General features: G+C 32.2%; 1 protein-coding gene across 1 annotated transcript in view; it reads right to left on the bottom strand.

The window, feature by feature from the left end:
- STXBP3 (syntaxin binding protein 3) overlaps positions 1-14,075 on the bottom strand; it is a 58,437-nt gene that overhangs the window by 31,456 nt on the left and 12,906 nt on the right. Inside the window, exons 2-6 of the mRNA XM_003769726.4 lie at positions 13,029-13,078; positions 12,511-12,592; positions 8,074-8,150; positions 1,446-1,524; positions 528-628 (exon numbers count right to left, since the gene is read on the bottom strand). Of these exons, the coding sequence (XP_003769774.1) occupies positions 528-628; positions 1,446-1,524; positions 8,074-8,150; positions 12,511-12,592; positions 13,029-13,078 (389 nt within the window). The remainder of the gene's footprint in view (positions 1-527; positions 629-1,445; positions 1,525-8,073; positions 8,151-12,510; positions 12,593-13,028; positions 13,079-14,075) is intronic.

Genomic DNA, 14,075 nt, shown 5'->3' with positions numbered 1-14,075 from the left:
CAAAACAAAACACCAACTCATCTATATAAGAGAGCCCATGGCAGAATAAAATAAAACTTATTATTAACACATTGTTAACAATTATTATTAAACAATTATTAACACTTAGCTCTGTCTACATATTAAATTACTATATGACTATTAACAAACAATTATGCCAAAAATTTAAGTGAGATTCTAGTTACAAAGATATTAATATTTATTCTTACATATAGACCTAGGTTCTTAATAAGAAATGCTTATTTAGAATATCATCTACAAAAATGACTGAAAATCACTAAAATTTCTTAAATGAGATTGAATGTGATCTAACCTTCATGGAAGCTGGTAACTGAAATGTAACCATCATTTTTCATGCTTAATACCTTGATCCAAATTAAATTTCATTCTTTTACCTTTGTATAGAGTATTATGTTTTAATCTCATTCAAATTCAAGTGTATGGACTTAATATTTTCACATATAAATTCATGAAATGAGTTCAAAAAAATCATTAAAAACTAAAGAAAATAAATATGGAAATCTTACTTGAGATTCAAGTGGAAAGAAAGATATATTTATCTCTTTACATCTTCTTATAGACTTAGAACAGGAAGACTTAATTTTATTAAACAGGCTGTCAGGGCAAACTGAAAGATAAAGATTAAAACACATAAACCATCTAATTTTTTCTACCAAATATTATTAATTCAATATGTTAAATCACTTTGATACTGGTAAAAGGTTTTTTTCTGCTCATATTCAAATTTTAAAAGACAAATCTCTGAAAGAAATAAGGTTTGAGTTTAGTTGTTCCAATCAAAAAGGTTGTGAAATAAATCCTAGTTTTTGCAAGTCCCATAACCATATGAAGAGATATTTCCTACAGTGGATAAAATAATCCACATGTTTCTATTTTCAGATTACACAGTAGTGCTTTACAACAAGTCCCAAAATAATGAATCTCTTTAAGGACAACTCTGTTGTTATTTAATGATTTACAAAAGGACAACTAACTGAATTATAAGAGTGTAACAATAAATGAAGTGTATGAATGCAAATAATTAAATGATTTGTTTGAATACAACTTTATGATGAGCTATATGAGTAGTCTAACAGAGTTCAAACTAACAATATGCAAAGATAAAATCAAGTGAATAGAATTTTTTATCTAGACTATGATATGAAGTTGGATGGCTAGGCATCCATTGGCCAGCCAATGAATTGGTATAAGTGCATATACCTTGAATAGACACTACAGATGGATGATAAATTGTAGTTGGCATTGACTAGCTCTCTACTTCTCTAGATTCATTTGCTGGATCTTTCTTTCATTTTATAATTTGTTGGAGAGGAGACAATGCTGGTCATATTTAACAACTTCTAAGTATAAAATTTTAAGTGTATGAACGGCAAATTAAACGCAACTTTACATATTAACATATATTTTCAAAAAAGTTTACTTACAATCAGTGAAGTATACATATGCTGCTTTATATTTGCCTTCTGATTTATTCGAGAAATCACGTAAAAAACAATCTACAGACTTAAAAAAAAAAAAAGCTTGATTAGGAATTGATTATGTTATTAAATACCAATGAAATGCTAATTTAATTTCTATTGTCTTGCTATATTGACATATATATAAAGAACCACTTACTGCATATATAGTAAGATAAGAAATTTTGCAGTTTACATGGTTTTCAGCAAAGCAACTTTACCATTTAGAGAAACTTTTTATTCAAATTTATACTTCTCATTTAAATCATAATGCCTGGAAACTAGGATATCCAAAGCATGAAATATAAAATTTCTAACTTTAAAATGACATAAGAATTCATGAACTGATGATTGTACTCATACCAGTAAGAACTAGGAATACTGTTAAACAGATGGCCAAAGACACAGGAAATAATTCTAAAGATTTTCCCAAGGAGTATGAGATTTCCATCCAAGAATATTTGTCATTTATGTAATAATACAATCTTAACAATTTTCTGTGTCATAGATATTGAAGAAATAAAAACAAATCAAAATTTCAGAAAATATTCCTTGATTACCTTTTACAAAAATCATTAATTTGGAAAAGCACTAATGCAAGGATTCTTAACCCTTAAGGGGTTCATGGACAGATTTCAGAAATTCCATTATTTGGATAGGGGGAAAAAAAAATCTATATTTCAATATAATTTGTTTCCTTTGTAGTTTTTTGCATTTTATTTCATTGATTTAAAAATATTATTCTGAAAAACAGTCCACAACTTTTACCAGACTACCAAAGAGATCCATGATATTATAAAGTTTAAAAAATTTGCATTCAGGATCTTTTGAAAAAGAAGTAGTAGAAGGCAAATATCTTTAACATTTAAAGGTGCTAATTTTCCACACTACTGAAATAGGATACCTGGAGCAACAGGTACCCATATCAGATGGCAGAAAGGTTCCTCTAATAAAATAAGCAAGTAAAGAATCAGAAAAATGAATGTTTTTAAGCTTCAAGATTAAGAAACCATCCACATTAATGATTAGAAAAATATGCACACCAAAACCCAAAACAAAATGAAATAAACAACAACAACAAAAAACACCCTTTAACACAAAAATGTTACTTTGCTTTTATTCAAAAATTGGAGGATCATCGCACCCTCCCCCCCAAAAGCAGAAAAGTAAATAAAGATATTAATTTACTAATAGATGGCTCCAATTATGCAAAAACAATGAGAAAAAAAAAAGAACATATTCAAAATCGGCAGAAAAACTGTACAGAGGTTGGGAGAGGGGAAAAATTTCTAAATATTTACTATTCCAGATAAATAAAACCTATTTAAAATATTTGTAGATTGTAGGAATTAAATTGTACTTTAATTTTTAAAGCTTAAAATTACTCTCAAAATATATTTATCAGCAATTCTGAGTTGATAAAAATGTTGTTAACTGGAGATCATAGATTCATAAGATTTAGAATTGTAAGGGACCTTAGAGACCGTCTAATTCAGTCCCTTCAATCTACGTATGAGAAAACCTTGAGTCTCAAAGAATTAAGTGAATTTTGTTGGGTTACACAGCTACTATGCGTCATGAGCAGGATTAGAATCTATTTCTTCCTGATAACAACCACTAAACCTCTATTTCTCTATAGTGTACTACCAAATTTTTTCATTGATCTAACGAATAAATATGTACATCTATATATAAACACAGATAGAAAATGGCACTATAATAAATTGCTAATAAAATGTTCCTAGAAAGCTAGGATTACAGTATTTCAAGAGCTCTTTCCAGTACCCAGTGGTTTTTTTTTTAATCACATCATTTGCATTTAATCAGAACTAATTCATAAAAATGTATTGAAATTTCATCAATACTGGCATCTTTCTGTGAAGAACTTTCCCTATCAACACAGATTAATAGCTGCTCTGCAACTGACAGTCCTAGAAAGCTGTTACAGGCACTGAGAGGTTAAGTGACTTACTTGCCCAAGATCACACAGATGAATGTGAGCACAGGTCTTGCTCAGTTCTTGACTCTGGGCTATTTTTCTGTTCACTATACCAGGTGTAACAGACATTAATATCTACTAAGAGATATTGGAGAATGGGCCAGGCCAGCCCTGTTTCACATCCCAGCTGGACCTCTGAGTTATTGGACAGAACCACCATGACTAACTCAGGAATCAGTAATTTCTCACCTGATAAAAATCACTGGAAATCTATGCCAGAGCCTCCTTCTCCTATTAGTGAGTTCCAGTTGGGGATCTCCATTTCTGAGGACACATGCTTCCTATGCTTCCCAGATGTGCTTTTATTTCCAAACTTTGCCACCACTCTTTTCAGCTTCTTCTGCTTTTCTTCCCCCATTAGAATATAAGTAAGCTCTTTCAAGGCAGGAACTGTTTTTCCCCCACCTTTGTATCCCCAGATCAGCAAAATGCCTTCACGTAATTTAAGAAACATTAGTGAATGTGCTCATTGCTAGCCAAGACTAGTTGCAATCTAGAGATCTATTTATTTAGATGTCTATAAGGGATTTTGATATAAAAAAGATGCTTAATAAAGGTTTGTTAAAATGAATGAGCTAGCAGCCCCTACTAAAGACATCAGTATTCTAAAAACAAACAAACAAAAATACCCCAAAAAATCCCCCAACTGATTAGACTGAAAACAAGTAGCTGCTATAAGCACTAAGTAAACCTGAAAGATAAATCAGAAAATACTGTGAAAAACAAAAATGACCAAAAAAAAAAATAGAAGCTGGCAAATTTCACTTACCAATATATTTGTATATGAATGTATATATGGGCATGTAATTCTCAACTCCCTACAATGAGCAGCAGAATTAATCATACATGCTCATCTCTTTTTCCCAAGACTACAAAAGAGACAAATCTGCTATTCAAGGGAAGAGGTAGCTGAGTGATTTGCTTTTAAAGTAACAAATAAAATCCTGGCTCAGGTTCAAAGCAAATGCAAAATAGAATATCAAAAAGATCAAAGATTCACAAAAATACTTCAGGTAACACTAAAGACAAAAAAAAGATAGCTTTTAGCTAAATTTCTACACAGAGGACAATTCATACTTTAACAGAATAAAAATAAGAAATTTTTTATTAAATTTTTTTACATATACTAGTAAATTTGACTTTCATTTTAAGGGGGAAAACATATAGCGAAGTCAACTAAAAAAAATTTCTACAACTCAGTAAAAATTTAACTTTTGAGATACACACAGAGAACCTCAGAGTTTGAAGTCATTTTCCTAAGTCTAAGATTACTCTTACTCCAGGACCAAGTATAAAGCCCTCTGTTTGACATTCAAAGCTCTTCACAATCTAGCCCCTTCCCCTGCACCTGTGTAGTAGACTAGATGTCTCCTTGCTCCACCTATCTCTTAGAATCACTGGATTCCTTCAGTCAGTCAGGTAGTCAGTCAACAAGCATGAATGAGGAACAACATGAGGCTCCATGTTACGTGCCATATATAAAGAAAAAGACACAGTCCCTGCCCTCAAGAAGCTCACATTCTAATGAGGGAGAAAACATGCATGTAATTATGTATATACAGGATGTGTGTGTGTATTTGTGCATGTACATGACAGGAAGTGCCTCTTATGGAGCAGTCTTGGAGGAGACCAGTGAAGCTGACAAAGTAGAAGAATAGCAAGAAGTTCAGGTAGCAGACTGAAAAGGACTGGAAGGGGAGAGAAGTCTAGAAAGACCAAGAAGGTTGGAAGAGGTGCTTTGTGTTTGATCCTAGAAGTAACAGGGAGCTTCTGGAGTTTACTGTCTGAAGTGACTGGGGGTAACAAGATAAGCCTAGAACCAAATCACTGGGGAGAGATCTGTGGCAAGGACAGCCACTACCAGGAGGCTCTGTCTGTGGTGATGAGGGCCTGCACCAGGCAGCTGGTGGTGTAAGAAGAGAAAAGAAGCTGGGAAAGTAGAAATGACAAGACCTCATGACAGGATATTTGGGATGAGTACAGTGAGAAGCCAAGATGTCACCAAGGTTGGGAACCTGCGGTTCGGAGAGGATGGAGGTGGGCTTCCAGTATAAGGAAATATGGGGAGACAAAAAGAATTTGGAAAGAAAGATACTGAATTTTGTTTTGGACATACTGAGTGTGAGATGCCAAGGGATGCCATCGGTACAAAAGGCAATTCATGATAAGAAACTTGAACCCAGGAAAGAGACTAGGGCTAGACATCTGGATCTGGGAATCTTCAATATAGAGATGACAATTGAACCAGTGAGAGCTGATAAGCTCACTAAATGGGATAAAGACAGAAGAAGAGCACTCCAAACCCAGCACCAACACTACTGTGGAAATAGTGTCGGAGGCTGGAGGCCTTTCCTGGTTCTTTAGCTGCTAGAGCCTTCCCTTCTATGATCTCCCATCATTATTCTGCATGTATATTGTACATATCTACTTATATACATGCTATCTCCCTCATAAGACTCTGAACTTCAAGTCAGGGACTGTTTTTGTCTTTCTTTGTATCCCCAGCACTTAGGATAGTGTCCGGCTTATAGTAAATACTTAATAATTGCTGACTGGTTCTTAGAAGTAATTTATCTAACTTACAGATTAACTAGAATTCACTCTATGACATCCCCAGAAAATGGTCATCTAGATTGTTTGACGGCAAACAAAACTGAGAAGATTTCATGACTAATTGAGGGTCATGTAGCAAATATTTGGATCAGGATCTGAATCGAAGACTTCTCACTCTAAATCTAATATTCTATCTATATACTATACAATGTTGCCTCCTAGCTTTGGGACTTTTGCAAATATGAGACAAATTCTGGCCATATTTTTGTTTATGTTGCTGATATATAAATGCTAAAAAGTATACTGTCAAAGACAAATCTTTGGGAATTCAACGAGAGAACCGTTCCAAATTTCATCAGAATCATTAATTGTTGTTTTGAGATTGAATGCCTCAACCAATAATCTATCTAACTATACAAATATCTGTTCTATATCTTTTAATATTTTCTACAAGAAGAGCATGAGAGAATTCATCCAATATTTAAATATCTATATCTGTAGCATTCCCTTAATCTAATAAGCCAATAACCCTGCAAAAAAAGAAACTTAAGTTGTTCTGCCATGGGCAATTTTTGATGATGCTTTCTTCTGATCACTTATTCTACTTCCTTATTAACCCATGCCTAATAATATCTTCTAGAATTCTGCCATGATTCAAAGCTGAACCAGCCTGTAGTAGGATGACTCTATTCTCTTCTTTTTGAAAACAGATATTCATCCCTCTCCAATCCCATAGCAGGTCTCCATGACCTTTCAAAGATCATTTCAATGCTATAAAACTGGAGCTTGATGACTTGAACTTATCAAAAAAGGTAGCTTAGTACTTTCTATTTCCTAATTGTCTTAGACAAATTTGTTAGGCTTTCTCCTCCTCCCCCTTTCTAATACAAAAATAATTTTCCTTAATAGAAAAGAAGAAAGTAAGAATTATATAGTCCCTGTCTTCTCAGCTTCAGTTATCCTCAGGTCTTTTCAACATTTGTTCATCCTTACCTTTAGAACTACTGATGTTATTCTTATAAGGATTATACCAAACTTTAAAATACATCCTCCATTATTAATCCTTGCTTCTATATTCTGTATGTTTTTTTAAAAATCTAAAGTAGTTGATGAATCTCCTGCACACCCACAAGTCCCTTTTTCTTTCTTGTCCAAATCATTTCTCTTTATATCTTCAAAATTCCATTCCCGAAACATCTAGAACTTTTAAAATCTACTCTAAAATCCAGTATGCCTATCAATTAATAATAACCAAGTATCTATTAAATGCTTAATATATGCCAAGCAGTTCTGGGGATACAAGTACTAAAAGCTTTTAATCCACTACTCAGCTCCCAGTGTTGAGTAGTTCTCTTTCTTTACTGTATGACATTCTTTCATGCTCCAACTTCCTGATGTATTGGATTATTTTCTGTTTCTTACTTAACCTTTTTTATTGGGAGAAGAGGGGGAGGTTGTTTTTACCTTCAACTTCTTCTTCCATTTTTAAAGGGCATTTTACCTCTCTGACAACATGAAGAAGTGTCCCTCAATCCCTTATTCCTTCTGTTTGAGGAGGCAGACTAACTTTCACTTTAAGGACAGTCTGTAGTAAACTGGCCATAATGGAAAAGACAAACAAAGAACACACTACTTAGAGAAGGGCAAAATCCTCCCTGTTCTACATATTTGCTGGAAGAGAAATCCTCAGACCTCTCTGTTCTTGATAAGCAATTCTGAAGGTCAACTCGAAGTTTTTTAGTGGCACATTTTAATGTTTCTGATAATCTTTCATTCCTTTCCACAAGCAAAACTATAAATATAATGGTATAATGGAAAAAGCACTAGATTTAGCATCAAAGGACATCAGTTCAAATCTTGTATCTGCTATTCATAAACTTTGTGATCTCTGTGACCAAATTACTTAGTTCTTTGAATCTGTTACTCATTTTACAGATAAGGTGATTAAATTAAATGATCTCTAAGGTCCATATAGTTATACATTTATGATCTTTTAAAGCTGAGAAAAAAAAAGTTAATTTCTGAAAAATTCAAAACACTAACCTTTGACGTTGGAGTGATAAAATAAAGTGCTTTCATTTGTCTGACGGGCTCGCGATTCTTATAAATATTTTCCACAACTAAAAAAAAAAAGAGAGAGAGAAATTTTCTATATATGCTTATGTCTGCATATTCAAAATCCTAAAAAAAAAATAAGCCTTATATTGTGCTTATTTTATAAAATTAGCACGTAGGATATAGTATGCTCACCACTTATATAACTCCCTTCAAAATGGTTTATCTCGTTTGATAAATGAGAGCTCTTAAAAACGTATGAGGAATATAACTAATGAACCATTAGTAGCATTATTCATTCAATAATCCTTAGATGAGACTGCCTCTTCATTATGAAGAAAAGTTAAGCAGAAGTAATTTAGGAACAAGAAAATGGCTTTACAAGACAATGGCTAAAATTGCTAAGCACATGCTGACTGACTGCATAAAATATGCCAAAATATGTAGCAAAATGGGGAGTCTGGGGATATGAAAGATAATAAAAGAACAATGGGGAGAAAGCACATTAACAGAAAAAAACTTTTAAAAAAGTTTTTAATTATAACATTTGGTAATGCTGTCTTGAGTAATGATTATGTATCTGAGCATCATTTCTAAAAAATTTTCTTTATGTATCATTAAATAGTTTAATACTTTAAAAACTGTTTAAAATAACACTTTAATATTGTTTCAGGAAATTTTTATGAAAACTTTACTAGAATTCAGTCAATACATGTTTTCATCAGTCATTCTACAATTCTTTGCCATTGATATCAACTAATGTAAATTTTTAAATGTTTAAATACTAAAAAAAAAGTTACAAGATTATTTCTTTTCAAAACCATGATAACTTTTAGACTAAAAAGTTTCACTTCCAAATTAGTATTGAAAAAGTTTTATGCTGAAATAAGAATACCACACCTTAAAAATATGTCACTGGCAAAAAGCCCAGAAACCCTAGCCATAATTAAACATTTAATCAAGCTGATAAGAAAGAAGGGCTATTGTTTGACTTCTCTTTTAAATGTGGATATCCGCTTCCCCTCTCCTCTCCTCACCAAGTCTGGAAAAGCAAAATACTAATGCAGTCTGTAGTTTATCTTGGATCCAACCTCTTAAAGTAAAATTGTGGCTAAAGTTACATTATGAGATGAAGAAAATTTTCAAAATGTACTGATAATTTAATTGGTTATTTATTCCCAATAATTTAATTATAAAATCCTATTTAAGTTCAATATTCAATATACTTATTTTGGAGAGCTTATTAGGTGTCTTTATTTTAATTTTATCATTGGGAATTTAAAGGGAAATGTTTTGATTTCTGCCTTTATGCTACATTCTTCTATTTGGTAAAGGATGAGTTACAAAACTACTATGAAATGCAGTGATAAGTATTAAGAAACACTCATGGAAATACCTGAAAACTGTTTTAGCTTACATTTTCCACTAACTATGTAAAATGAGTATTTTATTTATTAAATAATATAAATGAAAAATCATGGTTTCATATGTAACAACATAAGGAACAAACTATTTTCTAAGGAAAGTCTTAATACTATTTAAAAACTTTGATAAATGGCTGGGATGATGGAATAAAACCCTATTTTAAAGGGCAGTGAACAGGCTGAGAGGATAAATGACTTCTTTTTTTTTTCTTTTAATTTAATAGCCTTTTATTTACAGGTTATATGTATGGGTAACTTTACAGCATTGACAATTGCCAAACCTCTTGTTCCAATTTTTCCTCTCTTACCCCCCCCGCCCCCTCCCCCAGGTGGCAGGATGACCATTAGATGTTAAATATATTAAAATATAAATTAGATACACAATAAGTATACATGACCAAAACCAATATTTTGCTGTACAAATAGAATCAGACTCTGAAATATTGTACAACTAGCTTGTGAAGGAAATCAAAAATGCAGGTGGACAAAAATATAGGGATTGGGAATTCAATGTAATGGTTTTTAGTCATCTCCCAGAGTTTTTTCGCTGGGCATAGCTGGTTCAGTTCATTACTGCTCCATTGGAAATGATTTGGTTGATCTTGTTGCTGAGGATGGCCAGGTCCATCAGAACTGGTCATCATATAGTATTGTTGTTGAAGTATATAATGATCTCCTGGTCCTGCTCATTTCACTCAGCATCAGTTCATGTAAGTCTCTCCAGGCCTTTCTGAAATTATCCTGTTGGTCATTTCTTACACAACAATAATATTCCATAATATTCATATACCACAATTTATTCAGCCATTCTCCAACTGATGGACATCCACTCAGTTTCCAGTTTCTAGCCACTACAAAAAGGGCTGCCACAAACATTCGTGCACATACAGGTCCCTTTCCCTTCTTTATGATCTCTTTGGGATATAAGCCCAGTAGTAATACTGCTGGATCAAAGGGTATGCACAGTTTAATAGCTTTTTGAGCATAATTCCAGCTTGTTCTCCAGAATGGTTAGATGTATTCACAGTTCCACCAACAATGCATTAATGTCCCTGTTTTCCCCCATCCCCTCCAACATTCCGCATTATCTTTCCCTGCCATTCTAGCCAATCTGACAAGTATGTAGTGGTATCTCAGAGTTGTCTTAATTTGCGTTTCTCTAATTAATAATGACTTGGAGCATCTTTTCATATGGTTAGAAATAGTTTCAATTTCTTCATCTGAGAATTGTCTGTTCATATCCTTTGACCATTGGATAAATTATAGGGCTATTAAGTAACAGAGCTGGCATTAGAACCCAGATATTTTGAATTTTAATCAATTGCTCTGATGTTCATAGAAAGTTATGAGCTAAATGTTTAGTTTAAGTACTACAAAATTCTTTATAAATAAATAATATTTATTTTTCCAGTCAAAAAGAAACTACTATTATCAGGATTTCATATTAAGTAAAGTTTGCAGTAATATTATTGTTTTCAATACTGATTAGTCTTTATGAGAATATCATGTATAATTTGAGGGCTCACTACCTGGAAATGACATACTTCAATAGTGTTGAGTTCCATGACAAAGGTAGACTATTATGATTACTTCACTAGGATAACAAAAGATCTGAAGAGGACTAAATAATCTTACAATATTTAAAACAATATGGTAAAGATGACTACAAGTTATTAATCTTTATTTTCACCAAGAACAAAAGCTAAGAAGCTTAAAATAAAGCAAGAACAGAGTCTGAATTAGGATAGAATACCTAATAATGAGGGCTATTGGATATTCCAATATTTTTCAAGAAAGATTACAAAATTAAGATACTGTACAAGTATAGTTTTATCTGAATTAAGTAAATGTGATAATGCCTTATAATTCTTTGATGATTAATTATCTTTTACATTTTCATACATCATTTTATTTATTTGGTATATAAATGAATCGAAGCTTGAATTCCTGAAAAGCTTCTTAGCAATTTTAGCTGTCCAAAAGTAGAATGGACAAAAGCATATAGGATCTTCTTCTTTGGAGGTCTTCAAGCTGAATGGTTTGTCAAGTATGTTATCTTGGAGACTTTTTCTTACATCAACTCCTATAATTTGGCTCTATTGTTCCTTTTCAGATTTTTTTCACATTATTCTCCAAAATATACTTTAAGTTCTAAACAAATTGAACTACTAGCTGCTTCCTCAATTTGACAAACTATCTTTTGCCTTCATGCTTATAATAAGGTTGCTCTCCATGTCTGAAACATGGTCCCTTGCAATTGTTATCTTTAAGAATCCTTACCCTTTGTACCTCTGATTGGAAAATAGAGCTATACATTTCTCCACTTAAGGTGAGGAAACAGAACAGACATCTCCGCAAACATTTCTTCATTTTCCCACTTCTCTATATTCATTTTTAACTTCTTTGGGTCTCTGCCATCCCCCCATAAGGGGTATTTCCCTACTTCCTTTAACAGTTAGTTCAGATAGTACCACAAGAAGTGAAGCCTTTTCAGAAGCCCCTAATTGTTCTTTCCCCCTTCAAATGACCCCATATTATATTTATTTGTGCACATGTTGTAACCTTGGGAGCAAGTAATGAAATATCACAATACCCCCTTAGTATCCCCTCCAGTCCCCCCCACATTCTCACTTCCGCATACACCCCCACTCCCTCCCCACACCCATACTCACACCCTCCCACCCCACTGAACCCCTTCCTTATAACAAAGAAAAACATGTAAGCCAAACCAAAAGATAAAGACCTGAGTTTGACAATGCACTATTTCTTCAAGTAAAAAATTAAAATAGACACTACTGTACTTGTTCAATTTTGAGTATTAGCACAGATACAGAATTATATAAATATCAAATCTGATTATTGTTAATATGGTGAAAAACATGCCCTTCTTGATGATTATCAATCTCATAAAAACTTTCAAACTTTTGTAGTAAGACCCAGAAACCTCTCACATGTCTCCCAATAATCAAAGTGGATATCAACAATATTAGTGAATACTTACCAGTTATACCCTCTGCTAGAAGATCTGTCATTTTACAACATGATGCCAAAAGTTTAGTGGTAAATTCATCTAAAAGCATTATCTAAAAATAAAAATAAATTAAAAATTAAATAACTTATGACTCCTAATACAGGATCAAATATTTTCCATTAATCATATAAACAAAATTCATATAAACTTATAAAAGCAAGTTCTTCTATGAAATAGAATGGGCAATTACAATGCTGGAATGAAATTTATAGCGCTCTGAAAACTAGATTTCTCTATGCTCAACAATACAGGCTCTATATGAAACTGAATATATTTATATTTTTCCTATTCTATGATTCAAGACGACTTAAAAATGACCGTTTTTATTTCCTTACATTTCATATGTAAAAAAATCACAGCATTTTGTATATAATAAACACTTTTTAATTCATTCAAACATACATTTTTGCTTATGTTTGGCATTAAATTCCATTAAAAATATAATTGCCAGTTGCAGACACAGTATTGAAAAAACATGCAATTTTTACCTTCCATTCTCCTTCCTTCTTACAATCATCAAGTACTGTTGTTTTTATTTCTGAAAAGAAAAACATAAATTAAAGAATTCTATATTTTGTTAAAAAAAACTTATCATACAGGTACAACTTATATCACTGTCTGCTACCTTGGGGAGGAAGGAGGTAAAGGAGAAAGGGAGAAAAAAAATTAAAACTCAAAATCTTATAAAAATGAACATAAAAAACCACCTTTACTTATAATTGGAAAAAAATATACCATTAAAAATTTTAAAATATAGGGAAAAAATTACATATTTTCACAGTTAAAAACACTAAACTCACTTAAAAAGTGGTTCCCACAATATAGGAAATTGTTAGTGTAGTTTAAGAATGACTTTCTAAATGGATTATCAATTCACTTTATTTTTGGTTAAATTATACTTTCAAAGTTGTAATCTGTTACTAAAATAGTAAAACCAAAAGTAAGCAACTAAATCTGGAAAATACTTGTTAAACTATCACCTCATCCCATTTTCCAATTCTCAAAGTAAGAATATTTGCTTTAACAACAAGATTATGTGATGATCAACTGTGATGGACTTGGTTCTTTTTAAAAATGAAGTGATTCAAAATTAAAAAAAAAAAAAAAAAAAAGAAGTGATTCAGGCCAATTCCAATAGACTTGTGATGAAGAGAGCCATTTGCAGCTAGAAAGAGGACTATGGGGACTAAAAGTAGATCACAACATTGTATTTTCACCTTTTGTTGTTGTTATTGTTTGTTTTTTCTTTCTCTCTCTCTTTTTTTTTTCCTTTTTTTGATCTGGCTTTTCTTGTGCAGCATGAAAAATGTGGAAATACGTTTAGAAGAATTGTAAGTATTTAACTTATATTGGACTGCTTGCTGTCAAGGAGAAGGTAGGAAGAAAAGGAAAAAAATTTGGAATAAGGTTTTGCAAGGGTGAATGCTGAAAACTATCTTTGCAAGTATTTTGAAAAATAAAAAGCTATTATTAAAAAAAGAATATTTGTTCTAGCTAATACAGATGGAAACAAAGAAACTAATTCCAACAAATCT

The sequence above is a fragment of the Sarcophilus harrisii genome, chromosome 4 (genome assembly GCF_902635505.1).
Source record: "Sarcophilus harrisii chromosome 4, mSarHar1.11, whole genome shotgun sequence".
NCBI classification, from domain to species: domain Eukaryota; kingdom Metazoa; phylum Chordata; class Mammalia; order Dasyuromorphia; family Dasyuridae; genus Sarcophilus; species Sarcophilus harrisii.
The sequence above is the reverse complement of the archived record's forward strand: the minus strand, read 5'-3'. Positions and strand labels throughout refer to the sequence as shown.